Here is a 25,844-nt window from a genome sequence, read left to right on the forward strand (position 1 = left end):
CTTCCCTGAGGCCTCCTCCCGGTGGGACGTGCCCAGAACACCTCACCAGGGAGGCGTCCAGGAGGCATCCTTACCAGATGCCCGAGCCACCTCAACTGGCTCCTCTCGACGTGGAGGAGCWGGCTCTTTTTATAATAAAAAATATAATTTACCTTTTACTTTCTTTATCTGTTCATCCTCACTCTCATGCACAAACACTCTCAGTTCATTCTCATCACTTGTCTTGGTAGTGCAAAGCAGAGCAGCCTGTCTTCCTTTTGTTCTTCGTCTGAACCACTGATTGCCGCTGGCAACAATCTTCCATCGTCAATGCAGCCAAGTTTAGGAAAGTGCTAAGCTTCCAACTTCTGACTAGTGTTGGTCACAAAAAATGTTTTCCCCTTTTGGGATGAAAAAGAGCAAGAATGGAAAACGCTGATCAAGCATTTTAAGTTCTCTATGATTTTTGTTTATGATTCCTTCACACTAGTGTGTGCTTTCGGTTTCATGATGTAATGCATTGTAGCTGGCAGAAAAACGCCTTTAATTTGAAAATGGTGTTATTACATTAGCCAACTTGCCTGAATTATTTCCGTTTCATGCCAGTGACGACTTTTGACTGATAAAACAAAAATGAGCATAACAATCTAGTCCAAGTTTGAATGATGCAGGTACTTCAGGTTTTTTTTGTTGCACTTTTTAATTTTATCGTGTGAAATTACATTTTTTGAGCTTTATATCATGCTATGATGTTATTCCTTGAGTTATTCCCTGAGTCTTCCCTTGATTCTTTGTTCATGTTTGAGAAATTCTTGAGTCTCACATGGCAACCATTCAGCTGTGCAAAACACCTGGGTGTATCTAGGTTCGCCTTCTAGGCATAGCTCTCCCTAATTACTTGAATTATGCTAGATAATGCCACTGATTGTGCCTGGAAAATATACAATACTCCCTTTTACTGCTTAATTGGGCTATTTAAGTGTGRTAGTATAAAATAAAAAACAAACGGTAGGAACTACAGATCTAAAATATTTTGTTATCAACATCGGTATCCACTGATGTTGGCAATTATATGACGCATCGTATCGGTCCGATAAGTACAAGTGGGCCAATGTTAACATATGTTTATTTTCATCCTGTTGTCGTTTGTGTTTCAGGAAAAAAAGGGAAGAGAGTATTTTGTTTGGTGATATCAGACTTTGACATCGGCCCAAATTTTYATATCGGTGCGTCCCTAGTAGAAACTTGTCAAGAGGCAAATACTTTCCTCAGGTGCTGTAAATAATATGAAATCCTCAACTTCACATCCAACTTGTTTKCTGGATTTGATTTATTCATGTCAGTTGAAACTCGCTGACTTGTACGGCATCGTCAGCAGATGGTCTGTGGGATCGAACCTCCTCAGAAGTCTTTAAGTACATTTACTCATCGCCCCAGTGGAAAACAGAGTGCCTCTCTGGTGTAACCCGGCCACTTGCACACTGCTAATGCTCTCGCCCCTCGTATAATAATGCACATGTTTATTGAAGCTCTTTAATTATTTAGCTCTAAATTAGGATAGAGAGTGTGTTGAGGCGAAACCGGGCCACTGGTTTGAAATCCACTTCAGAATCAGTTGCGGCGGCTTGTTTATTAATATTAATGAAAAATCACCCTTTTACTGAGCTGAAACCGCAACACATGTTTTCATGAACCACCCGTCTTGGCGCCATTATGGTACCAGTCAGGTAATTAAGTATGGGCATTTATTAAGAAAAATTAGATGATGGACATAACAGTAAGTAACCATGATGCTTGTTTCTTTCTTTTTTTAAGGGATGAACTCAATTTGAGTCTATTGAAGGACATCATAACCAGACCGGAGCACAATTATGTACTCTGCAGCCTCTGAGCAGTTTTATTTTGTGGCTCCTTCACATGTAGCTGCTTCCTCAATCTGTACTAGTTAGACATGATGTGTGAGATTTGCAGTTTGGTCCTGCGGTAACTACAGCGCCACATTACAGCTGATAATATGAGGTAAAACCACCAATCCTTTCCTGTAACTAGCTGGAGCAACTAACATCCAGGTGTGAAGCTGCTGAACTCCCTGGGGTTTGTAGAAATATTAAATTCCTTTTCCTGCTGCTGACCTCTGTGCAGCTTGTGGACTCTCAGTGGGAGCCCTCACTTTCCACCCCGAGTGCTTTTTAGCGAGATAAAACGTGACTCTAACAAAACTGGAAAAGGCATCGAGAGAGAGAGAGGAAAAAGAAATGGAGAAATATAGATTTTTTTGTAAGTGTAAAATTAGTGTGACACGTGGAAAGTCAATCAACTAGACGCCATGCAAGTGCACACTCACTCATACTTAAGGGCAMATTCTGGACACAAACTGCTTCGACTTTTACCGTCAGGTCAGCGCTACAGAGAGGTATTTGCAAAAACCAGCCACCAGACACATACAATAAAAGCCTTACAGYCTGAGTAGTTAGCCACTCTTCTGTCAAACAAAATTAGCTCATTTGCACTATCACTACCTGTATTTATGAAAGCATAAATACTTTGCTGAAAACTATGAAAGCATAAATACAGGTAGTGATTTAATGCTTAGTAAACCCTGATTTACTAAGCCCAGTAAGTCAGGGCTTAGGATTTTTTATAATTGTTTAATTTTATTTTGTTGTGATGTTTTTTTTTCTTTCACCCAATTTAGTTAGTTTCAATAGAGTGGGTTTAATAGTTTTCTAGCTAGATGATGGTTTGCTAGCTAAATATTAGCTGTGTTTCCATTACAAATGCGCGCAAAACTTTGTCAATATTCTGCTAATGTCAAAAAACACAATTTCGCAGTTGCTGTGTTTCCATCAAAGAAAAAAACGCAATTAAAATCATACGTAAGTAAGTTTCTTCACATGARAAGTCATTAGAAAAAAAACTATGCACGCCATCCTCCTCCAACCAGTTCCTGTCGTCTTCTTCGTCTTTTCCATCAGTAGTAACATCCAGTTGTTTGCCATATGACTAGTGTGATTTGAAAAGAGTTGTTTCCACTGCAGCTTTGTGACATGTACCAACGTCAGTACAGCTGGGAAAAAAAACACATCATGCAAACCCAGAAACTTTAAGCACAATTATATTATTAATGGAAACAGAACTACTCTTTAGTTCAGTGTAGTTTTTTCATACTGGTTTAGTTTTAGGTGTACAATCCTAAAAGTGAAAGTATTGTATTGTGATTCTGTATTTATCGATTATGTAATGAATATTCAACAAACGAACCATTTTCAAAATATTTACTCAATTGTTGTTGCRCAACCAACTGACTCGTGTATTCTCCCAACTTTTGCTGTCGCCATTTTGTGGACTAGCGTAGCTTAGCTGCTATATGAAGCATATAGTGCAGCTGACGTAAACTGTTTATTTGGAAAATGTTTTCTCAGTTTGTTTATGCTGTTTAGGTTGTTTTAGTTAACTATAATAACCTCAAACAAAAATGTATTTTGTTGAAATTTAGTGTGAAAGACCAGCAGAAAGAGGCATACAGTTGTGAATAGAAGGACAATTAATGATTTGAAACATTTTTTAGTTTTGCATTTGAAAAAAATGCTTTTAGTCGTGTATATTTTGTAATGTGACAAAATATGGAGAMGTTCAAGGAGYATGAATACTTTTAGAAGCCAYTGCTTGCCCTGAAATGAAAACTTTTAACACAAACAGTATTTTTCAGGGAAAAAACTCTCCTTAACTTATTATAAGGTAGGTACAACAAAAACAAATACTCTGGTTCATTTTATGGTCTTTGACCCAAAAAGAAACAAACAAAAAACAAAACAAAACAAACCTGGAAAATGAAAGCCCTCTTTACAGAAGAAGATGTTCACAGAGAGCTACCATGCCACAGATTGATTAGAGAGGAGAAGGATTGGCTTCTGGCAGAGGGAGCTGTATTATCACCGACTCCCCCATAGAGTAAACCTCTCCACATTTTCTTGTGATTACTGCTCTCATCCTCTCCAGCTTTATTTTAGTCAGATATGCTCTGCTTCTGTGGCCTGCTGCTTAAAGTTAATTCACGCTATCATGTCTCTGCTTTTAATTTCCATAATAYCCCTTCAGCTTTTGCTAAATGCCAGGAAAAGCGTTTTAACATTATTGGACAAAATTCAGTTCTGATTCTAAAAACGTTAACATATTTGTAACTTCTGCCCGTAGACGCCAAAGCATGTCCCAGCGCAGAGTTCATGTGTGCCAACCGCAAATGCCTCGCCGCCGTCTACGTGTGCGACGGCGACGACGACTGCGGAGACGGCAGCGACGAGCTCAAGTGTGCGGCGCCGCAGACCTGCGGGCCCAACCACTTCCGCTGCAACACATCGGAGTGCGTGCCACTGATGTGGAGCTGCGACGGAGACCCCGACTGCTCGGACGGCTCTGACGAAAGCCCGGAACGCTGCGGCGACGGCGCCCCCTACCTGCCCAACCGCAGAGCCAACTGCACCGCAGACGAGTTCCGCTGTGCTAACGGGGAGTGTATTCGCCTGACGTGGAAATGCGATGGAGATCCAGATTGCAAGGACAAGTCCGACGAGTCAGACTGCCGTGAGTGTCCCATGGCTTCATTAATCCTGAGTGGTTTCCGGTTTTACGTTACGTCAACTTGTAAACATTTTTTTCCCTCTGCAATTCAAGATTGTCCTCAGACTCTAAAGCAACCTAATACATAGTAATGGTTCTCTATGTTGGCATGAAAATATATTTTTACACTATATAATAAACTGAGACGGTCAGTCTTCAAAAAGTTTTTATGTGGCATTATTTAGAGGTGGCATTAACTGCATCGATTATCATTTGTCATGAAAAATATATCATAGTAAGAATTTTGAATTATTGTAATAGAAGAAAACACTGTATGATTGGAAACTTTATTTTTTTTTCTATTTTCTCCAATGTTTGTTTCAGCCAGATCATTAAAAAAATATCAATATATTTTCAAATATGATTAAATGCAGTTTAGTGATAAAAATTCCACTTTTATCTAGTCTATCTAGAATGGGAATGTTTTTCAAAAACAATAATTGTTTGTGGTGCTAAGAATGCATACAGTATTGCACAACAGCAACTGTTTTATCATAATTTTTACAGTTATCACAATAGTACCACACAATATTGCAATAAGATTGTAAGTCCATATTACCCACTCCTATTATTAATGAAAACTGTCCTGAGAACAACATCTACTATATTATAGATATTTATTAGGGTTTTGAAAGAAGGTGTGCACATCTTTAAGAGCCTGCACATGTGACTTCATCCAAGTTTAGTAATATTTAGAGCCTCTTTTAAACGTCTTGCTTTGGTTAGAATTTCTTCTGTTTATCTTGGCACATATACCATTTGAGTTTCCACAGTGAGTCTGTGCACAAACAGCTCCGGTAGCTTGAAACAGCATGCGCATTAGAGTCCACTTCCACAACTACAACTGTCCAACTCTGCAGCAACTTTTTCTAAACTGCAGGACAGAAACTTGACAGAGCARAACCCTCTTATCTCAAAGTTTTTTTTGGTAGCCGCAGTCCTAACACACACAGCGTTTATACACACTGCTTCTGAAGGAGAGATTCTGCCGTACAGATGATAGCGCCAGAGCTCATTGCTCTAAAACCCTTTTGCTCAGCGAGATATATCTACATTTGAATCAGTTGCACACAAAGAAGGATTTGATTAGCAGCAGATCAATTAACTGGAGAGTGTGATGTCATGTGTCTGTCGCATACACAAGCACACACCAAAACAAGTACATTATCAGTGGAGAGTGCTCATTCATGGGTGATAGCTTGCTATTGAATTAATATATTAACCATTTTATTGCTCACATTCTGCTTTAGGTTAATGCACGACCAGAGCTACTCTCTCTTTATKAAAAAAAAGAAGTTTTTACAGCGTAATAAGCCCTGTGGAAATGGATGAGTTCCTATAAAACTGAAGCTTAACATTTAAAGGGGCAGTATTGTGTCAAATCGACTTTTTTGAGCTATAATGCTTTAATGTTACTCCTTCATCAAAAACAGACCTGGAGTGCTGATTTGATTATTTCACGTTTGTTTGAGAAATCCTTTAATCTCTTGTGGTAACCATTCAACTGTGGAAAACGTCTGGGTGGACATAGCCCCACCTTCAAAGACGAAGCTCCTCCTCTGAGCTTTCAAGCTTCCCAACTTCTGGCTCACAGAGCAGCTCCTCCAGACTAGTCGGCAGCTATTAGCAAACACCTGGTGTAACTGCTTAGCTTGTAATAGCAGCTGTTTCTCAGTGCAACGATGGTTAAAAACGTTAAATTATTAAGAAGTGATGGGATGACTTCCTGAAGGCAGTTTTTCAGAATGAGCATATTTTAAAGAGACAGAGGCCCAATTTCAAGTTGTTAAATCAGGATATGAAATTTTATATTTAATATATATGGCACTTTTATAACAACAGAAGTGAACATAGTTCCTTGGTTGTGCTATAAAATGGCACTATGTGCCTGGAAAACACATAATCATGTCCCTTTAAATTAGTCTTCTTTGATATTTTTGCTAAATAACAGTGAGTGGATGAAGTGATGAAGCAGGAATCCCAGCGCCCAAAGCTCTCACCAAGCCAAAGTGTGAAACTCAGAAATGTCCTTCCGCTTGTTACGGAGATGTGCAGCGAGCTTGTCTGACAAACCGTCATGGTGTGCAGTGTCGTCTTTGCAGTGTTTGCAAGAGACGGAGGTGATCAGGTTTAAATTAGGAACACATTTCTTGTAGACTCACTCACTTTCAGGATCTACATAAGGAGTTATCTGTCAGAAAAATGTAATTTTCTACAGAAATATTTCAGATTAGAGACACTGATCAATATGTTTCCCCAGTTATTGCTTTTTTATGTCATGGATCTGTATGAAACATTATTTATTTACAGATCTCCACTCTGATATTGAGGTTTCACCACAGCACAGAAGATCTGCTGTGTCCGTCTACGTTGAGGCGTCAACACAGACATTCCCTCTGTCCTGGTCTTATCTTATCTCATAAGACTAAATCATAACCCAAGAGTCATAGATATTGCTTTTTAATGGGGTTCAGAGGGGAGTTCTGCTGTTGATAAAAAGCTGCTCTGGTCTTGGGATAATGATGAATTTTGGTTTGGCCTCATCCTGCCTCCTTCTTTTGGCCTTCTACATTAAAATTCATTCATCACACGACCCTGGGTTGACATTTTCTGGGCTGCATCAAACTCTGAATGAAATTAGCATAGATATATATATTATTTTCTCTCTCTCCTTCTCTAACAGCTCTGCTGACATGTCGACCTGATGAGTTTCAGTGCGGTGATGGTTCTTGTATCCACGGTACCAAACAGTGCAACAAGGTCCATGACTGTCCTGACCACAGCGATGAGTCTGGCTGCGTCAACGGTGGGTCTCTGAGGCTTGATAAATCACTGCTTCATTTACACCAAGTGGATGGTTACATCACGGTTACCTGGGAAACGCACAGTACCAGAATGTGCTACATAAGGAAGGGAAGTTGGCAGGACAATGTTCAGCTTGGGACAACTAAGCTAGCTCACCATACACTGTGCATAGCCACAAAAAGAAAAAAAATCAGGCTTGTGAATATAATAACATATTTATTTAAATATGTGAATCATTTTAGCAGATATAGGCTAAGCAGCACAAGAACTGGTTTCACTGGCAGATTTTTTCACAAGTAACATGGGAAAATGTTTTGTTATAAGTGAAATAATCTACCAATGGAATAAATACTTTTTCATCAATATTAAGGAATTATTTACTTAAAACAAGCTGTAATATCTAACGAAAACTGTACTTGTAAGTTAGTTATGTYTTATTTCAAGTATACAAAGATATTTGCACTTGAAACTAGTCCAAAAAAAAACTTGGTAAGATTTTGTGTTTTTTGCAATGGGGCTTTTTTAATCACTTCAAAAATGTCAAAACGTAACATCTTGGCATTTTTCAACTGATCTTAAAATGTTGATCAGGAGTGTAAGCATGCTGTCACAAAGCAAAAATAGTTCGGATGGTATTTGTGAATTAACTTGTAGTAATTGAACTTTCATTCATAGCAAGGAAGGAGTTTTTTCCTGCCTCACTGAAGAGTTCAGGATCTTAAAATGTGCCAATATTATTGCTGTAAAAATGGGCGTAAAAATCTCCACAGTACAACGTGACCTTATTGCCAATAAAATAGTTATTAAAAATAACGAGTACAGTACTAATCTAAGAACATTGTCACAATTAGTTACAATTTCTGCCTGCTAGAAATGGAACAAGATTGAGTTTATCAGCCCCAAAGTACCTCTGTGCTGTCTGTGAAATTCATTATCACAGGCGTAAATATATCCTTCTGTCACATACCACAAAGGGTTACTGTCGAAACAAACAAACAGAGCTTCTGCTGATGGTTCACAGTTATCATACTACTTGGACAAATGCTGCCAAGTCTCACCGGAAACTTAAAAGAGCAACAGGCAAATCTCATTGATTCGCAGCACAGCAGCTGTGCTGCCAGGTCCATGAGATTGTTTACAGTGAGGTGCCACCTTGTTGAGTAGGTGGATACATTCAGTCTGTTGCTTTCAGCTCTCTAATTAAAAGCTCGATGTAGCAGCCTTTTGTGCCATTATCTAAAACAAACGCAGTACTTCACAAATGCAGAAAACATCCGTTGTTTGGTTTAAATTCATCCCAGCAGGTTCTGTTAAATGCGAGAACAAATGATTTATTATGAATCTGTGAGACTGACATCAGTTGGATAAAACAAGACAGAATTACCTTGGGTGCAGTTTAGCAGACCATTTAAAGCTATATCGTAATGCCAGCTTTGCAGAGAGGTGACGAAAGTGTGAAGACTACAAACCAAGATGAAGAAGCTGTTAAAGGCGTTGTAATAATGACAGCAGGTTGTGTGGTATATGGACTCAGAMAGGACTCTGTGTAAACCAGTCTCCTAAGTTCTTCTTCTTATGGATAATTTATCAGCTTCCTGCAAACTAAGAGGGCAGAGAAAGTGAAATTCACAAGAGGAGGTGAGAAAGATGAAAAGTAACGTTAAATTTTTAATATTGTAACTTTTTTGTGTAGTTGCATACAAACTTGAGTTAGAAAAATTATTTTCATGTTTACTTATTTAATGTTTTTTTTAAGTACATGGCCCTTTTTTACTGTCTCAAACAAAACATTAATATTTTAAATGTGTGATTTACAGAAGCTAATCTCTACTTTTTTTTTTTTTTGCTGCAGCCACAAAATGCGAAGGGCCACTGAAGTTTCAGTGTAAGAACGGAGAGTGTATCGACAGCTCCAAGGTGTGTGACTCTGTCAAGGACTGCAAGGACCGCTCGGATGAGCCTAAAAAAGAGTGTGGTAAGATGTTGTTCTTGATGTTAGAGACTGCTCGTGTGAACTTTTATTTCTGTCTGTGATAAAATAAAATAAAATAAAAGGCTTGTTCCAAATGATACTGATTCACGGGAGAGTACACATACACTGGGTCTAGAATGAGTGTTTCTTCGTTCAGAGGAGTCAAGACATTTGCACACGTTACACCAACAGTGTGCTTATTATTAGATGGCTCCTGTTAACACAATAACCAGTCACTTTATTCATTTACCTTTTTAGTTGCTTACACAAATAGTGCATCATGACAGCCTCTCATTAAATTTATGCATCTAGAAGATGAAGAAGGTTTGAAGTTTAGAGCAGCCATCACAACAAGGAAAAAGAGGGATTTAAGTGACATTGTACACGGCATGGTTGATGGGTATTTTAGAGTATTGTAGAGACTTCTGATCTGGGATTTTTTATGCTCAACATTCTTGGGTTTACAGAGAGAAAGAGAGGAAGATATCCTACGAGAGCAGTGGTGTTAACACAGATTTCTTGTTGATGTCAAAAGTCTTAGGAAAATTACTTATTAGAGTTGGTTTTCTATGATCTCAAAGGACAACTCAGTACAAACAACATATGCAAAATACCACCTATAGACAGCCACATTCTTGCTCAGGAAGAGTGTGGCTGCAGATCAGCGATTCGCTTCTTTGCACAGATGATTTGAACCTTGAAGGAGATGAGCTACAGCAGCAGAACAAACACCACACTGAGAGCCACGTTTGTCATATAATGACTGGAAACTGAGACTACACACAAGGCCACCAAGATTAGAACGTAAGAGATGTGGAAAATGTGGGGGCTCGTCTGGGATCAGAACTAAATGTAAATAGATGGAAAAATTGATTCATCCTACTTTATATCAGTGCCTCAGTCTGGTGTTGGTTTCTTTGTACCAGTTAAGCACAGTTGAAACGCTTCAGTCTACTTCAGTACACTGCTGATCATTTCCAGCGATTTATGACCACATTATTACCATRTCACAAAGCTCAAATGATGCCCAATTTGTGTTTTTTGAGCATACAGGGAGTTGACTGTACTCCACAGTCACTGGATCTCAATTCAATGGATGGAAAAAGAGATTTCCCTCTTTGCTGCACCTGCTTGATAATATGGCTTCAATATGGACTCAAATATATGATCACTATTTTAGACACCTTGTTGAATATATGCTAAGGTGAATTAAAGCAGTAGGGAAGGCAAAGTTTTCATCATACAGTGACCAATACAATATGATTCCTTGGAGAAATGTGTCTAAAAATAATCAAAAATGCTAAAACAGATATGCTCAATTTGGTCAAAGTGATATTCATTAAACAAAACATGTTGGTTTTTTGGATATCCGTGATTTCATTTGCAGTGTAAGAAATCAAGGAGCTGACCTCCAGCTTCTTGCGAGGACATTTCCTCTGAGGAATCTAAAAACCTATGTGGGGAAAAGTGACAGGCACCAGAGCAGACTGACCTCTGCCAGGAAATGAAATTATAGAACCGAGACCGGCACTGCAGAGCGTAATTCCCTCTCCATCTCCTCTCCCTCCGTCCCCTCACATTCTCAGCTCATTAAAAGCATGTCCACACACACGCAGGCACACACACCTCGCTCATCTCTGCACTCGCTCAGCCATTTGTGTCCAAGATGTTCCACATCTAAATCACACGCGGAAAACAAGATGCTTTTGATTCGAACTGGGACGCAACACTCTTCCTTGCATTTCCTAAAGTGCTCAGGTGAATGTTTTACTGTCTCACCAAAAATAATGACATATCGCCACTGTTATGTTGCTCATTATTTAACACTGTTCATTCATGTTAACAGATTCACTGTGCAGGATAGATTTAGGAAGAAGGGGAAAAAAAGAGATGTGATGTTTTCTCAGTGATAGGGGGAAAAAGGGATCTGGCCTGTAAATCTTCTTGGTGGAAAGAGCAGTTTCTGTTTTCACACATGGATTCTCTCAGGCGGAGGCGGGGGGCTTCATGCCCCTCCTGAACTCACAGGATTGAGTGAGAGCTCACAGGCAGCTACGTCTTGCACTTTTTTCTTTTATCTTGGGTCCATTTTCAGCTGACAGTAGGAGGATAGATTGTGTTGCCGCCACTCATTCAGTCGATTTGCAGAAGAGAATTTAACAGCGGGTCGGTCTGTTGGCGGCGACACAAAGCGAACGGCGAAGATTACCCGACCAAATTTTTTACTTTCAATTGATAGAAAAGTTCGATTTCAACTTGCAATCGGATCTACCTGCAGCTCGTCCTCCCCAGTCTCCGCATTGTCGAGGCATTACCTGTGGTTCCCGGCGGTCTCTCGGTGTGACTTTTAGCAAATTCAGCAGGTCCGCTGGCTCCACGTCAAATCTGCAAAGCATCTCACCCACTTTTGGCACATTGTTTTGATTTTTCCGGCCTGCAGCTTCTCTGTTTTGCCTCGCTCTTAACCAATCTCAAAAAGATCAATAGTCCCCCACTTGCTGTCTGTTCAGAACCAGAGTCTGAAATTACATGGTAGCCCTCATAACTCAGGAGGCGATGTGACGCTTCTACCAGTTAAAGAGAATGGAGACTAAGAACCCGAAGCAAAGCTAACACTGACTGCATAATTAACAGAAAATCCACATCTCGTAAATTCCTGGTATACCTCATTAACTCCTGTGACGATAGGAAATCAGGGCATTATTCCTTATTTTCTGCTGTTCCCAAGGGGCATAAAACATACCTCTAGCGTAGAAAAAACGTCTCCCTTCAATTTTCTACTCCGTCTTTGTCCTGTTCAGGGTGACAGCAAGGTTGGTGCCTGTCCTAGGTGTTACCATGTGAGAGAGGAGAGGGTTAGACCCAGGAGGGGTCGTTCTCTCAGGATCATCGAAGAGAGAAAGTAGAAAAATAAGCTAGCATGGCAAATGACACACTCCAGAAATATTTCCTCTTACTTTCTTTTAAATAGAAAGTAAAGAGAGATAGAAGTCTGGATGGTGGCTGAGGCTTTAAGGCAGGGATGGGCAATCCTGGCCCTCGAGGCCTGGAGTTACCCATCCCCGCTTTAAGGAGCGTCCATGGCTGAAATCCAGTAATTTGTCTCGTCTCAACACTCATCCTATATGTTACAGTTCCTATGTGACATGAGACGATCTATGTTTCCCACCATGGCATGTCTAACTTTTTAGCTGGTGCTATTGCTAAAAAGCAATAGCAGTGTTCCCTTTTTGTGTTTTCATAAATGGAAAATAAAAACAGGGTGTCTAAAGTATGATCCAGGAAACATAAGCAGTCCTCTGAATAATCAAATCAACCAATCAAGTTTATTTAATGGCACATTTCAGCAACAAATCAGTTCAAAGTGCTCTACATCATACAAACACAAAAATAAAAAGTCATAAAAACACAATGTGGTGACAAATTGAGAAACCAGTTACACACACATTACAGTTTGTCCAGTGACATCATCAAAATCATTGATACATAGCAAATAAGTTGGCCCTTTTTAAAGTTTTCTGGAAGCTTGTTCCAGATTTGTGGCACATAGAAGCTAAATGCTGCTTCTTTGTGTTTGGAGACCTGAGTTATCAAATTAGAATTATGATTTAAATGTCCATGTAGATTTTTATCAAATAAAAAAAGTGAGAATGTGGAAACATAACACAGAAAGCCATGCAAACCCAAAATCTTAACCAAAGACCATTTCACTTAATAAGCACAGAGCAACGTATCTTGGTAACCATCAAATTAATTTACCTGCATAAAAATATTAACAGCACAGACTTGAATTCCTACATTTCCTGTGTTGATGAACATCAAATACTATCAGGAAAATGTTCATAGAATTTCTGAAAAAAAGTTTGTGCATCCTTAAATAAGCATGTTACCACAATCTTATGATGTGAAGCTGTGAAAAACTAAATGTATTTTTAGAAAATGGTAGTTACAGTGTGTGTGAAGTCGTCTTGCAAATGAATCAGARTTAGATTCATTTGCAATCTAATTCAAATGAATTTTATTGCATTTTCTTCATGCAATAAAATGCATGAAGAAAATGCTTTCTTCATGCATTTTATTGTGCATGAAGAAAGTGCAACGAAATTTTAAAAATAGCAACTCTCAAAGACAAGTCGAATAACAATAAATTAATAACGCATAAGTAGATCTCAATAAATATAAAAATATAGTAGAAACACAGAACAATTAGGGCGTTAAGAAAAACTAAATAAATGACATGGTTCCAGTGTTTTTTTTTTTCTGTAAACCTTATGAATGTGAATTTTAGATAAGCAGTTTACTAGATATATTTCAAGAGGTGAAAGTGTTTATTCTGTTTACTGTGTACTTCTTTTGTCTAATGCAGTTTCATCTTGGCACCATTCACTATTACTCTGGGGAGTAAGCTGATGCTGAGTTTCGGTTTGTCTAAGTCGTCGAGTAACTCTCAGAAAAACGCGCACACACACCCCCGCGCACGTATATGCACACACACACACACATGCGCACACTAAATTTTAGCTTTCAAGAGCCGATAAGAAGCTCACTAGTTATTGACAAATGTGTAATTCTAGATTAGGTAGTCACACTTCTGATGGAGTTAAATACTCTATGATTGAGGAGGCAGCTTCTCTTGCTGCTTAGTCCATTTTTCTTTTATCAACCCTCTCCAGCTGCTCGTTGTGCAGTTGCGCTTTTGCTCTGTGAAAACCAATCCAGTGCGTCGACGTTTTTCACTTTGTGTTAGGGTTACTCATTTAAGGATTAAAAGAAAAAAACACAAGTGTACTGAAGACTTGAATAAATCACATGCATACAAGGATATTTTATAAATTCAAGATGATGTGAAGCAACGTAATGCTTCCTTCACTTGCATTTTCATTTCGCATGAGCAGTTTTTGTTCCATCAGCTGCTTTGCTCAATTCAGTTGAGTTTTTGTCAATAGCGGCAACAAATATAGTCTGAAAGCATTTTACAGAAAAAAAAATTCAACTCTCATGTAGATTCAGTCAATGGCTGCATTTCCATTACAAACATATGCAAAACTTGTTGATATTCCAGAAATGTTGAAAAAAAAAACCCATAATTTTGCAATTGCTCTTTTCATTAAATATGAAACACAATTAAAATCACATGTAACTAAGTTTGTTCACACATTAAATCATTAAAAAACATGCTGCGCCATGAACTTCCTGTTGCTCCCCCAGCACTAACATTAGTTTGTTGTCATCACTCATGATGTGAATAAAGTGTTTCCATTGAACAGCCAAAAAAACACACCTCATCTTAGTGCTAAAGCTTTTATCGAAAAAATTTAGTTTTGTTGAAATTCAGTGTTTCCATTCAGCAAATTGTTTTATCAAATGTTTATAATTTTAGTAAAGGGAAATGAAGCTAATGATATGCTTTGGTCCTAAATAAGACAAATGAAGCTCAGTTTATTTTCCAAATTGGCTAAAGTGTTTCCATCCGGAATGCATCAAGTCGTTAACTTGTAGCATTCAGTCCTGGATGAGCATGTGGCAACAGTGGAKAGGAAAGACTGCCGTTTAACTGGAAGAAACTTAGCTCTGCCTTCGAGACGCAGTTTCCAAGCTTCCGCCTCCCAGAACAGCTTTCCTCCATCTTTCAGCTCCTTCAGACTAGCAAACAGCAGTTAGCAGACACCTGGTGAAACTGTGCATCAGCTGAGCTCATTATAGGAGCTACTTCTCAGAATGAAGTTGGTAAAAACGTTGTTAAAGGATTAATAGAGGAACCATGTTGTGATGACTTCCTGAAGGCAGAGTTTTAGTAAGAGCAGGAGTTTCTTAATGAGACAGTGACCCAATTTCAAGGCATTAAATTACTAAAGGAAATTTCTTTTAACTCATATTTGATATAATTAGCATTTTTATAACAACTGAAAGTAACATAGTTACTTTATTTATGCTACAAAATATCATATGTGCCTATAAAACGCTTAACACTGCCCCTTTACACTCTGTAGAAGGAAATGCTTTGTTCAGCAGAACTCAACTAATTTCTTTGTCTAGGAGAGAAACAGAACAATGGCGTCAAGTTTTCTACATTAAAAATAAAACGGGCCATTGGTGGTGTATCCCATATTTCAGCTTTTGTAATTTTTAGGATTACTGTGTCACAAATCAAACGGAGTACCTGTTTAATTTAGCTGCCCCCCTTTACTTATGTGACTGATCCTCCTGGGGCTTGTTTGATTCTCAGTTCGCAGCATTAAAGCCCCTCCACACACGCACGCACACACACACACACACACACACACACACACACACACACACACACACACACACACACACATATTTCATATCCCAACAGATGGGACTGGATTTCAATTAACCAGCTCCCCTTATGTGCCGTAGTGGCGTCTCTTTGAGGCCGTCTCTACTTTGGAGAACGTCTGATGAGCATTACAAAAGGACAAGACGGTACAAAAGTCAAGATGAATGACTTTTTTTTTCTCTTATAAGCGGGTTAGAGTCGTTTTTCAAAAAGTCGACCTGCAAGTTGATTACATTGTGCCTGCCTCTCCTGTAACTCTGTGCATCAGAACGCTGTCTTCTCTTTGTTTTGCCTCACAGGGTTGAATGAGTGTATGATCAATAACGGCGGCTGTTCCCACGTCTGCATGGACAGACCAATCGGCTTCGAGTGCCAGTGTCCCACAGGCTACCAGCTGCTGGACAAGAAGACTTGTGGAGGTAAAACTGGAAARATGTTAAACACCTTGAGATCAACAGAGCCTCAAAAAACATCAAAAATAGGAATGCACAATATTATCGGCATGGAATCGGCTGTTATTAGCTGTAAAAATTTATATTGGACATCGGCCATTCCGTCAAAATAATTCACTGATATAAAAGGTGTTGCTTTTGTATGACTGCAGCCCAACATCAAATTTGCGCTGTTTGAGTGCTGTGAATAATTTTGACATTAAATATAATGCAAGTTGAAAATGTTGCATAATTTCCGACCTCCCTTTTAGAATTTGCATTTGGTAGCAGGCTAAATTGTCAAAGATAATGCAGTATTTTAATTCCGGAGAACAGAAAGCCACATAGTTTCAGTAAGTAAGTAGGTATAGGAAAAAAAATATCGGTATTGGTTATTTGCCAAATGAGTGTTAGTAAATCGGCATATCGGATATGAACCAAAAATCCAATATTGTGCGTCCATAAAAAAAGACCCACCTAAACTTTATCGTATTTTTATGGATTATTGTGTGATAGCTTGTTTTTATTTCTTCATTTTATATTTAGATTATGTATGAATTGCAATATCACACTTATGTATATGTTGATATATACATTTCTAGATGAACAGAAAGAGTGCAAGAATTATGGAAAAGTGGGAACAATTATGCAATTGTTATAAACTAAACAAACCAAAAAAAAAAATTTTTTTTCACCTTTACACAAAATTCAAAATTGTGGAAAAGAATTTAATGATTAACTTCTCTCCAAACACATCAGTCCCGTGGTGAAAAGTAGTGGTGGCAGCGGCGTGCAGCGGGGAAGAGTTTCTTCAGCAGGACCAGAGAAACTGCTCAGAGTTGATATGAAGATGGATGATGATAATAAATGCAGGGCAATTCTGGAAGAAAATAAAAATCTGGAGACTGGAAAACAACACTAAATAGGCAGCCAGACGTTGATTATTTTTTCCTTCAACTTTGCATTCGTGATTTATATTGTTTGCCACTTCGCAGAGCTTAGACGTCCTTGAATAGCCCACTTAAAAAACGGCAGTCAATGTTAATTCTGCACACAAAGTAGAATATTATGTCTTTATTTTGAAAAATCAGCTTTTATTTTGAGTGTAGCTTTTGTTAAATATAATATATGATATGTAAAGCACCCTTCTAGAGCCCTCCATCAGTGCAGCATTGTAAGCAGGCTCGCCACCAATAAAGATTGCAATTGATTCTCAGAAGAAAAACTGGATGCAGAAATGCTGATATTCTTTTTTCTATCAACACAAAGACCTACTTTTTTGCTTAAAATAAACAAAACCAGGGATGCTCTCAGTTTGTGGAAATCCCAGACTTGTTTTCCGGAATTAGAAACAAAATTTATGATTGTAAAAGTACATGAAAGTTGTACATTTATAAAAACCATTTTTAAATGTAGTAAAATAATATGTGAAGTTTCAGCTATTTGCCTTGTTGTTCATTGGCGATGTATGCTGTTGCTGGCAAGATACAATTCTATTTAAAATGTATTGTTTCATACTTAATTGAACAAATTGTGTTCGACCAATCGTATGGCTCCTAGGAACAGTCATAGTTGCCGTTGTGGGAGAAGAAAATAATTGTACACTCCTGATTCATAACATAAAATCCCAATAAGCAACAATGAAGTTTTAACGGATTTAGCATGGGAAGAGGTGAAAAAGTTTAAGAGGTGTGAATACTTTTCAAAAGGCATCATGAGAAGCAGCCGGCTGACTACTGACAAAACCCGTTTAAATGTTTGCTGCTTTTCTAGCCGAACTGCTCTTCATTCTCACAAGGAACCAGATGCACTTTCTATGCTCTCACAGGTTCACACACACATAACACATTTTCACACCCTTCCCCAACCCGTCACACCCAGCGTAACCCAAAGAAAAAGGTGTTTAAAAAGAAAGGTCAGATGTGTCGTTCTTTCTTTCCTCATATGATCTGCGCTTCCCCATCGACAAAAGTCATCAACAAGCATCCGTTCTTAACAATTATCACACGACAAGAATGGTTGTCACTTTCTGTTCAGCTCTGCTACTGATGGCATCTGTTTCTTGCCTTCTTCACAGACATCAATGAGTGTGAGAACCCCGACGCTTGCAGCCAGATATGCATCAACTACAAGGGAGATTTTAAGTGCGAGTGCTATGAAGGATATGAGATGGACCTGGTCACTAAGACTTGCAAGGCTGAAGGTGAGTCACAACAATTTACACAAATGAAAGTAAAAAAAAAATRTAGGGTGCGTTCACACCAGCCCAGTTTAGTCCACTTTAATTCGAATAATGTTTGTTTACCTAGAACCTACGGTTCGATTCGGGAGGTTGTGAATGTGCAGTCGAACTCTGATGTGGACCAAAAAAGCAAGCTCTAGTCCTCCTAAAAACCTCGGCCTCTGTTCCGTGAAGTGAACTCTGGTGTGGTTTGAATGCAAATGTAGATACAAGTGGACCAGAGAACACTCCAAAAGCAGGAAGCAAACTGTAGTGCAGGGCATTCTGGGAAAACACAACCAAAATAAACAAGCGTCTATTGCTACTAGGATAAATGGCTCTTGTTCTTTTGCCAAAGACAAAATGCATACGGGGGTGTGTGTGTGTGTGTGTGTGTGTGTGTGTGGGTGTGTGTGTGTGTGTGTGTGTGTGTGTGTGTGTGTGTGTGTGTGTGTGTGTGTGTGTGTGTGTGTGTGTATGGATGGCATATGTAAACCCAGATAAAATGGGAAATTAATTAACCTACGTTTATTTTTATTTTTTTTTTTATTTAATAACGAGGGTCCATCTGAAAACATGTTTCTTACTTCCTCCTACTCCTTTTCGAGCATGTTAAGAATATAGTAGTACAAAAATGTGTCTTTTGCATGTGTTTTATCTTCTACTTCTTTCATGTTTGACACAGTGCAGTGTGAAAGTGAACCACACCAGTTGAAAATGTAACAAATGTTGCAGTCTTGTAATCAAACAATCCACCGGACAATCAGGTGAAAACACCCCAGTAACAAGTGTTTATGATGGGACAAATAAAATTCGTAGTTGAGTTTTTAATATTACAGGTAATAACTTCTACAGATGCAATTTAGCTAATTTTATGTATGCATTTTCTTTGATAAGCAGGAAAGTCTGCTGTTTTACTGATAACGAAACAGTCTGAGCAGTTGCTCATTAGTGGACCCAATCACTCGTTTGTACCGCAGCGTCAAACCCTCTGTTTCATATAATCACAAACATCTTTCTACAATTACAGTCCTATCATCACTTTGCAGCTGTTTGTGTACCTAAAAACATAAAAATGGCAAGCACGATTAGAACAGCCAGCCTTGTTCTTTTTTTTTTTTTTTCCACTGGCCAACTCCATCCACAGGCTCTCATCACTTTAGAGTTTCCTGAGTGACACCCTGATGTGTTTAGCCATGCTGAACATTTATAAATAGGCATATCAACTCTTCAGGGGTACCTGGCAGATCTAGGTGGAGGGAAATTACATCAATTTAGTTAATTTAGTTTGAGGATGCTGATAAATGTTAGGTGACAAGCGGGGAACAGAGTGAACTTCTTCAAAGTACCTTGATGCTCATTGGCTTTCAGCCATGACTCGAGGCTGAGAAGAACGTCGTTGTGCCTCATTTAATGAACAGAAAACAGTGAACTGGATTAATCACATTCATTTGTAAGTACTTTATTTTGTTTAATAAAAATGCAGCTAATATCCCATGACCTTTTTCACACTGCGTCACACATTTTTATCTATATTATATTTTATCTATGTCAACTATAGTGTATAATTTTAAATTTTAATTTTAAAACAACAAAAAAAACCTGAAATCTGAAAAGTGTGCTGTGAATTTCATATTTAATCACATTTTCTCTGATAAACATGCTTATATTATAGTCAAACTTGCCAGACTTGATTTCGTTAGAAGATGTATTTAGTCGAGGGCTGTCCAAAGTGTGGCCCGGGGGCCAGTTGTGCCCCCTGGACTGCAAGATCATGCAAATGGACCCCTCTAATGCATGTGGTTGAGAATTTTTATTTTTATTTTTCACCAGAGCAAAATTATTATAGTCAAATAAAAAGTTTACAGACATCTGATCTGTTTCTTACTCATTTGCTGCTTGAGGGCTCASTGTTGGCGCGCAATTAACCGAGAGAATTCGGTTAAAGGATTTTCAAAATAATAGATCCTCCAGACTCAAATAATACATAAAACGGAAATATTACACTATTTTTTGCGCGGCCCGGTACCAATTGGTCCACGGACCGGTACCGGTCCACGGACCGGGGGTTGGAGACCACTGGTCTATGCTAAGACTTAAACAATTCATAAGATTCACAAAGAAGCCTGTGAAGATGGCAAAAGCCTCAGAAAGCGCAACCTAGACCTCAAAGTCTGACATGTTGCAGCTTTTAAAAGGGCCCTGGTGCAGAGAATATTGTAGAACAGAATGTTTATTAATAATGGAACAAAAGGAAAGACTTGCAGGGGAATAGCAGGTCGTACAGGATGGGGAACGGGGCAGAGCAGCCAACAGGAAAATGGAAGAATCCAGCTATGAATAACGAGACCAGCGGCTTTCAATGCTGGAGGAGGGAGAGGAAACGAGAAAAGAGGCCGGCTGAGGGATGGTGAATGATAACCAGGTAGAAGCTGAGCTTGGAATCAAAGAAAGTACAATCAAAAGGTGGAAAGTAACAATAATGGCATAAGGAAATTAAATCAAAATAAAGAATAATAATAATCATAATAATAAAAAAACTCAACAGAAATGAACTTGCATTATTTATTTTCTTCCGTACTGGTACTGTGGTAATAATTTCAATGTGTAGAAATAACTATCTTCTTTTGTTTGTAGGTAGAAAATTGAGAGAACAGCAGTAAAAAAGGGTGAGACATTGCATTTTTTCAGCTATTGCAGTGGATAGTAGAGATTAATAATCCAGACGTCCTGAGATTGAGAGTCACCACTGTTACTACTGATGCAAGTCAATCTTGCCCACAAATGGCGTGCATTTAGACTTCTGTCACCTGTAAAATAAAAATGTCCAACCAAGTCAGTTGGGACATTTATTAACCTTCTAAAATCTTCTTAGATTTGTCTTCAATAAACAAAATGCTTGCTGGTTTTTGTGTGATTTATTCTTAACTTAAACCCAGCTGTTCTGTGAGGGACAGTTGGATTAAAAGGTAGGCTATAAAACACGATCCAGAGCTGGAAGCATCTAACTGGTCACCATTCAGTCCATCATCAAATCAATGGAAAAACGGTGGTAAAATTACAAACCTACTAAGGCATGGACGTCCATCTAAACTGGATTCAAAACATTTTTATGTGCTTCTGTAAAGTACAGAACTACAACTGACAAGTTGTGACAAAACTTTAAAAAAATGTTATTCAAGCACTGACTTAAGGTGGGTTTAAAAAATATGGACTCAGAAGGACTGAATACAGACGCAGTTCAGTTCTCAATTTGCAGTGATCCTGAAAACCTTGCATTATCCCTCCAATTCGAATCATTACACTGCTTTGTTTTAGTCAGTTGCCTAAAATCCCAATAAAAACTAGTAATATTGGCGGTTAAAGCATGACTGAAAAAATAGCATCTGTTGGGTATGAAAATGTTTGCAGGGCACAATATACAGTATGCGGTTATAAACTGCCTTCTTTATTTCAGAGTGTGAGATGAAGTGTTAGACAGGGATTGGCAGACAATGCAGCAGCTGCTGTTGTTGAGGCGATAAAAAWAACGAAAATTCCACCTCAGCACTGACAGCCCATGACTCCAGCATGGCAGCAATTTCCCCCTTAGAGACTTTTGAAATGACAGTATAATGACTAGTTTTTTGGGGGGGATTTTTGTTGTTTTTTTGTTGCTTTATTTTTTTGGAGCACTTGGCCCAACACCATACTGTCAGTGTTCAGATTCGGGCCGGGTAGAGGAAGGAAAGGGCAGAAATGGAGAGAAAGTGTTGGATCACCACACTACACTGAGGTTGTGACACAAACTGTCAAATGGGGGAGCTAAGGACTGTAAAGTATTAATGAGAAACTTTCACATCTGCCTCTGGAGATGAGAGGCAGCTGCAGCTGGGATCATACTATTATACTGTGTTAGAGGGACATGGGTTCAGAGAAAGCACCACACAGATAAAACCCTACACACACTATGTTACAGTCCGCTGTCCTCTTGACTAAATGCACTTTGCATTTAATTATGGGAATCGGGCAGCTATAACAATAGGTTCAAACATAAAAGACGTGTGCACAATAAACCATCAGTCAACAATGCAAAGGAATTTTATACTTCTGATTATTTTGTCCACATTTTCGTTGGCATTTTCTGTAGCACAACTTGAAGGTCTGTAATTATATTGAGGTCAGTAAAGTATATTGATGGATTGCCAAAGAAACACAGTATTTATCTGAGATTTGATTTACAGCTGAAGCCTTGTATCAATCAGCCTAAGCTGTGCCTAGTGTTTGGAGTTAATTAGCACATGTAGGCATACAAACACCCTCATATTAATGTTATTTTTTTTAGTATATTAGGTTTTTTTTTTTTTACTTATGGGATCAACTGGTTGTGGGGACGCAAAATATAAATGATTATAAATGGAATTAATTTTTGGCCAACTTCAAATTGTAGATTTTATAAAACTCTGACCTGACAATGGTATTTTTTGTATTTCAGAACAATAAATTACAACAAATATTAAGATTTTTTTTTAAATACAGCTAAATACTTAGTTTTCAGATAGACATATCCATACATTAAACCAAAGTATAAGGAGATGCAGCATATGTCATTTACTGTGGTACAAGACATATCATGTCTTGCTAATTTTCAAGTACATCACAAGATATTTAGTTATTTATTTAGTTTTCTTCAGGATCACTTCATCAAGGCAATCTTAGTTTGGTCACTAACTTATATATTTGCATCTATTTTAGGATGTTGAGCATCAAATCAATCAATCAGAACGAGTGTAAACTGAACCGTTTTAGCATTTCTAAAATAAGCTGTGTGAGGGGTAAGATGAGCCCCTCCTTTATATGTACCCACAGCTAAAATGCTACACTTTCAGTCAGATTTATAGCCTCATGTTGTAGCTCAGACACAGTACCATTGATATATAAAGCAAATTTTCAAATATTTACTTTGGTCTAAACACAATTCTTATGAAGCTTCATAAGAATTGTGTTCAGACAAAAATACTTTAACTTCCAAGAGTGAAAAATGTTTTTTAAGAAATAAAAATTTACCCATGAGGTTCTTGCATTCATTTAATAAAGCCGTCATCACATGATCAACGTTCCTAAAAACAAACAGTGGCTCAGCTTGCCCTATTCTCCCCTATTATCTATGTACCTGTTTAAACCTTGCAGTTTAAATGACTGCTGCCTCAACAAGTAAGAGGATTTCTATTCTATAAGCGTCTTCCACCCTTTTGGTTTCCCCTGACTTCATTTTCAAGCCTATCTGTGATGTGGATAGTAGCTAACTGAGCCATCTTGTTTTTTATTCACCATCAGCTGAGAAAAGGCAAAACACTGGCTGGAGCTGCATCTTTTTTCTTCTTTATTTTACGGTTCCCAAAGGTTCTTCTCTTTTGTTGTCTTCCATATTTGCAAGTTGCCTGTGTAAACGTTGACAACCTTTTTTTAAAAGATGTGATCAGATTCACATCTATATTTGCCAAAAGACCATGTTACTTCATAATACACTCGGACCTGTTCATTGATTTTCCAACAGTTTCGTCATTTCAGTGAAGGATTATTGCCTCTTAATTGTCCGGGGAGGATTGTCAGCACTAAGTAACCATTCCTGCGTTATTTATTTTGGTATAAAACATGATATTTAGAATATCGACTTGTGTGCTGCAAAGGTGGAGCTCATTAGTTTCCTGTAGTTTTGATTGTAAGGCGAAACCCAAGTGCTTCAGGTAATAACTAATGTCTAAATCATCCTGACAAGGAACATCACGGTTCACAAGTCTTGCATGTATTGACTTGAGAGCAATTACATTTTGTTTTCAATCTCTTTGTTGGGATGCGATCGTAAATTGATCCCTCTACAGAAAGGTTAATTCGCTTTTATGCTCGGCACATACACTGGCTAGTTTGAATTATGTTATTGGCTCAGTGTTTAAAGATTCTGTGGCACGCCAAGATGAGATTTGATTYCTAATTAAAGGACCCATCCGGAGCCTTTCCTCGACTTTCTGCTAAACTGTCAAAGCTTATTCAGCTCTGCTTTAGTGAGTAAAATCACATCTCTAATGTGATCCCCATATTAACCCTGTTTTTCCTTTCCTTCTATTTTCTCTGGTTGCAGGGAAAAGTCCATATTTGCTGTTCACTAACCGCCATGAGATTCGACGCATCGACTTGGTGAAGAGGGACTACAGCCAGGTTGTGTCTACACAGAAGAATGCCGTGGCTCTGGACTTGGACGTGGCCAACAACCGCGTCTTCTGGTGTGACCGATTCCACAGGAAAATCTACAGGTACGACAGTTTAATTATTTCAGAATATCACCAAATGAAGAAATTCAGGTTTTATGCATAAACAGTTTCTCTCAAATATTTGCTTATCATGTCTTAAAACAATTAAAATGTGTAGTTTGTGTGTGGTAGCTCCTGCTACTAGCAATTTTGATCTTAATCAGCAGCATTTGTTGGAACATCAAGATTTAAATGTTTCAGTGAATAAACTTTAAACTCTTAGAAGATATGTCTAAACTCTACCAGGTTGAGCTAAGTATAACTAGTTTATCAGGCTGCTTTAACACTCATGGGCAGGTGCTCGCCTGCATTCTGCACTAAATGGACTCAAAGACTGATATTTATAGTAAATGCTAACCGCGCTATTCACAAATTATTACTTTTTAATCAATCTGTCCTTGTTTTAAAACTTTACGCCGTCTGCTTTTTCACATGCAGGGAATAAAATTTAATCTTTACTTGCGACATACATTAATAATAATTAACTGATATACTTAAATGCTGCTAATATTAGTTCAGGGTGTAAAAATATATGCTTAAAAAGTCTTAAAAGTTCTTAAATTTATTAATCTAAAGTTAAGGTCTTAATGTCTTAAATGAATTGTTTAAATGTGTTAATCACAGGTCTTAAATTAAACCAAAGTAATTCAAGACTCAGCTCATACCTAGGATTTCTGTCGGCTAATGTATGGTCTCTCAGACTTTGAAAATGGGCTGACAACTCCTGTAATGTGCGCTGGGCATTACACTAAGGAAATGAGGAAGGGAGGGTCAGTGCAGAGCACCGGAGTTGAACCTTTTTTCATTCAGTGTCATCAACAGAAAGAAAAAAGGCAGGAAGAGACGATAAAGCCGATAATTAAAATGAGGTCGATAGGTTTAATTTATCGTGCGATTAATTGATTTATTGTTTATCGCGACAAGCCTACTGCTAATATAAGCTTTGCTAGCTTGCTAACTTTTTTATATACAAGCTTATAAGGTTTTTCCATGGACTATTGAGTTATTATTGCGGGGAAATAAGTCATCTGATTGTGTCTATTGTGTTTGTCTGAATGAGGGCTGCTTTCAGTGCCGTTCCATCTGAGCCTTAACAGACATAAACATAAACATGTTTTGCRTTCCCTCACAATACTTTWGCGTTCCCTCGCAATAATCTACTGATCAGTTCATGCGGCATTRTTGATACTGTAAGCCTTTCTTATGGTGGCCRCCGTACTTTCTGCTTTAC

The 25,844-nt window shown here is 38.3% G+C and overlaps 1 protein-coding gene across 1 annotated transcript in view; it reads left to right on the top strand.

The window, feature by feature from the left end:
* Positions 1–25,844, top strand: part of LOC103479194 (low-density lipoprotein receptor-related protein 8) — a 105,412-nt gene that overhangs the window by 62,535 nt on the left and 17,033 nt on the right. The window contains exons 5-10 of the mRNA XM_017309857.1: positions 4,174–4,560; positions 7,280–7,402; positions 9,254–9,376; positions 15,974–16,093; positions 18,183–18,308; positions 24,445–24,616. Coding sequence (XP_017165346.1) covers positions 4,174–4,560; positions 7,280–7,402; positions 9,254–9,376; positions 15,974–16,093; positions 18,183–18,308; positions 24,445–24,616 — 1,051 coding nt within the window. The remainder of the gene's footprint in view (positions 1–4,173; positions 4,561–7,279; positions 7,403–9,253; positions 9,377–15,973; positions 16,094–18,182; positions 18,309–24,444; positions 24,617–25,844) is intronic.

This window comes from Poecilia reticulata, linkage group LG17 (assembly GCF_000633615.1).
Source record: "Poecilia reticulata strain Guanapo linkage group LG17, Guppy_female_1.0+MT, whole genome shotgun sequence".
Lineage (NCBI taxonomy): Eukaryota > Metazoa > Chordata > Actinopteri > Cyprinodontiformes > Poeciliidae > Poecilia > Poecilia reticulata.